This window comes from Rissa tridactyla, chromosome 4 (assembly GCF_028500815.1).
Source record: "Rissa tridactyla isolate bRisTri1 chromosome 4, bRisTri1.patW.cur.20221130, whole genome shotgun sequence".
NCBI classification, from domain to species: domain Eukaryota; kingdom Metazoa; phylum Chordata; class Aves; order Charadriiformes; family Laridae; genus Rissa; species Rissa tridactyla.
Window position 1 is genome coordinate 67,176,603 of NC_071469.1, and position 3,343 is coordinate 67,179,945.

The 3,343-nt window shown below is 53.4% G+C and overlaps 1 protein-coding gene across 1 annotated transcript; it reads left to right on the top strand.

Annotated features, from left to right (window-relative positions):
* Positions 1-2,109: 2,109 nt before the first annotated feature.
* On the top strand, positions 2,110-2,801 carry LOC128908639 (inositol 1,4,5-trisphosphate receptor-interacting protein-like 1; the record flags this gene model as incomplete). Its single annotated transcript, XM_054199288.1, is given in 2 exon segments — positions 2,110-2,455; positions 2,458-2,801. Coding segments are annotated over 2 exon segments (690 nt in total), but the record flags the coding sequence as incomplete, so codon positions are not given.
* Positions 2,802-3,343: the final 542 nt, after the last annotated feature.

A 3,343-nucleotide genomic window follows, 5' to 3' on the forward strand; every position in this document is an offset into this window, starting at 1 on the left:
GGGCAGGGACGCCTCCCACCAGCCCAGGTTGCTCCAAGCCCTGTCCAACCTGGCCTTGAACACCTCCAGGGATGGGGCAGCCACAGCTTCTCTGGGCAACCTGGGCCAGGGGCTCACCACCCTCACAGCAAACAATTTCTTCCTCAGATCTCATCTAAATCTTCCCTCTTTCAGTTTAAAAACGTTCCCCCGCATCCCATGGCTCCCCTCCCTGATCCAGAGTCCCTCCCCAGCTTTCCTGGAGCCCCTTTAGGGACTGGAAGGGGCTGGAAGGTCTCCGCGGAGCCTTCTCTTTTCCAGGCTGAACTCCCCCAGCTCTCTCAGCCTGTCCTCACAGCAGAGGGGCTCCAGCCCTCCCAGCATCTCCGGGGCCTCCTCTGGCCCCGCTCCAACAGCTCCGTGTCCTTCTGCTGTTGGTGCCCCAGTGCTGGAGGCAGCACTGCAGGGGGGGTCTCACAGAGCAGAGCAGAGGGGCAGAATCCCCCCCCTCACCCTGCTGCCCACGCTGCTGGGGATGCAGTCCAGGCTGCGGGGGGTTTCTGGGCTGCCAGTGCATGTTGCTGGTGCATGTTGAGCTTCTTACCCACCAACACCCCCAAGTCCTTCTCCTCAGGGCTGCTCTCAATCCATTCTCCGCCCAACCTGGATTTGTGCTTGGGGTTGCCCTGACTTGGCCTGGTTGAACTTCATGAGGTTTGCACGGGCCCACCTCTCAAGCCTGTCCAGCTCCCACTGGATGGCATCCCTTCCCTCCAGCTTGTCAACCATGCCACACGGCTTGGTCTCATCAGCAAACTTGGTGAGGGCACACTCAATCCCACTGTCCATATCACCTACAAAGATGTTAAACAGCACTGGTCCCAGTACTGACCCCTGAGGAGTGCCACAGAATCAGAATCAGAATCAGAATCAGAATCAGAATCAGAATCAGAATCAGAATCAGAATCTTCATGGTTGGAAAGGACCCTTAAGATCATCGAGTCCAACCAAACAACCTACAATCTCTGCCACTAGAGCGTGCCCTGAAGCGCCACATCTACATGTTTCTTAAATACCTCTAGGGATGGTGACTCAACCACCTCCCTGGGCAGGCTGTTCCAGTGCCTGACCACCCTTTCAGTAAAGTCATTCTTCCTAATATCTAATCTAAACCTCCCCTGCCGCAGCTTCAGACCATTTCCTCTGGTCCTGTCATTATTCGCCTGGGAGAAGAGGCCAACACCCACCTCTCTCCAACCTCCTTTCAGGTAGTTGTAGAGGGCAATGAGGTCTCCCTTCAGCCTCCTCTTCCCCAAGCTAAACATGCCCAGCTCCCTCAGCCTCTCCTCATATGACCTGGTCTCCAGACCCCTCGCCAGCCTGGTAGCTCTCCTCTGGACACGCTCCAGCACTTCAGTGTCCCAGAGGGGCCCAGAACTGAACACAGTACTCGAGGTGAGGCTTCACCAGTGCCGAGTACAGAGTGACGGTCACTTCTCTACTCCTGCTGTCCACACTGTTCCTGATACAAGCCAGAATGCTGTTGGCCTTCTTGGCCACCTGGGCACACTGCTGGCTCACGTTAAGCTGGCCGTCCACCAGCACCCCCAGGTCCTTTTCTGCTGGGCAGCTTTCCAGCCACTCTTCCCCAAGCCTGTAGTGCTGCTTGGGGTCACTGCTTTCCACTTGGACATCGAGCCATTGACCGAAACCCTTTGAGTGTGGCCATCTAGCCAGTTCCTTATCCATTGAGTGGTTCATCCATCAAATCCATGGCTTTCCAATTTGGAGACCAGGATGTTATGCAGGACAGCGTCAAATGCTTTGCATAAGCCCAGATGAATGACGTCTGTTGCTCTCCCCTTATCTACCAATGCTGTAACACCATCCCAGAAGGCCACCAGACTTGTCAGGCATGACTTCCCCTTGGTGAAGCCACGTTGGCTGTCACCAATTGCGTTCTTATTTTCCATGTGCCTTAGGAGAGATTTCAGGAGGAATCTCTATATATGTTTCTTCTCCTCAAGAGAGAGAAATATATTTCTATAACTTTATATTTAAATATAAATATATATTATGTAAACATATAAAATGTATAATGCGTTAAACACATGACTCCCTGGCTCTGGCTCTGGCTCCTACCTCGATGTGCAGAAAACTGCTCAGTGGTTCCAGGACTTGGTGAGTTCAGCCTGGAGTGAGATTCTTCAGTCGCATCACTACAGCATGGAGGTGCTGCCTTCCAGCCGCTCCTGCAAGCTGCAGCTGACAAATGCCTCCAGGAGATGTCTCTTAATTGAGATGGTGTTTGGGGTGCAGCAAGGCGACTCAGACATCTTCCTGAGCAGCCAGGCTCCAGAGGCCATCTTCACCCCCAGCAGGATGCGGCCAGAGAGCTACGCTGTGGCAGAGGTGAAGTTCTCCACGCACATCGCCAGGCAGGCCCCACATGACACCTTCCACCTGAAATGCCTGCAGCTCTGCTGGGCACAGGCTTTTCCACCACTACCTTGAAGATGGTTGTGCTGCACCTCCTGAACACCATACCCATCTCAAGCTGGAGCAGGAGCGAATTGCTGATGTAGCTGAGGGACATCTTGGAGTACCTGCGCGACTGCCTGGAGGAGGGACGTCTCAACCACTTCTTTTCTGGCAGTGAGAACATGCCTGAGGAGATAATCTTGCCCCCAACCTTCCAAACGGCTGAGCCATTCAACCTCTGCCAGTGTCTGGAGGAGGAGTCAGATGCCTACACTGAGGCAGTGGGTGAGTTCAAGGAACTACAAGATCACCTCACAAGACTGCTGTTCTTTGGCGATTGAAAAGGTCTTCACGGACAGAGCTCTGTGCCTCTTTGACACAGTCCTCCTGCTCCTGGGAGCTCTCCTTTGCGCAACTCCTCAATAAACACTGTGCCTGAACAAAAACTGCATCTCTGAGTCTCTGTGCGTCAGTTTTTTGGAGAACGCGGGCAGTCAGGGAGCATTTTGCATTTTGTAACCAGTTGGACATCGACCACAGTGGGATGGATGTTCCCCATGTCCCTGTCCACCCCTCGCCACAGTCCTGGAGTTGCCGGGGCTCAGGGAGGCTGTACAGGGAGAGGATCCCTGTCCCTGCCTGTCCCTGCCAGCCCTGCCAGCTCCCTCCTGGGGGGCGGAGGATCTGGGGCTCTGTTGAATTTGGCTTGCTCAATATTTGCAAAGAAAGACAGGATCATGCCCAAAGGACTTCAATGCTGCCTCCTCACTCTCCTCTTCCAGCAGCTCCTTGCATCTGTCAGTATAAGCTCACTCATTCCTAAATCATTTTCAGATTTTGTATTAATTTTTTAATCATCTGGATATGAATGATTAATAAATGT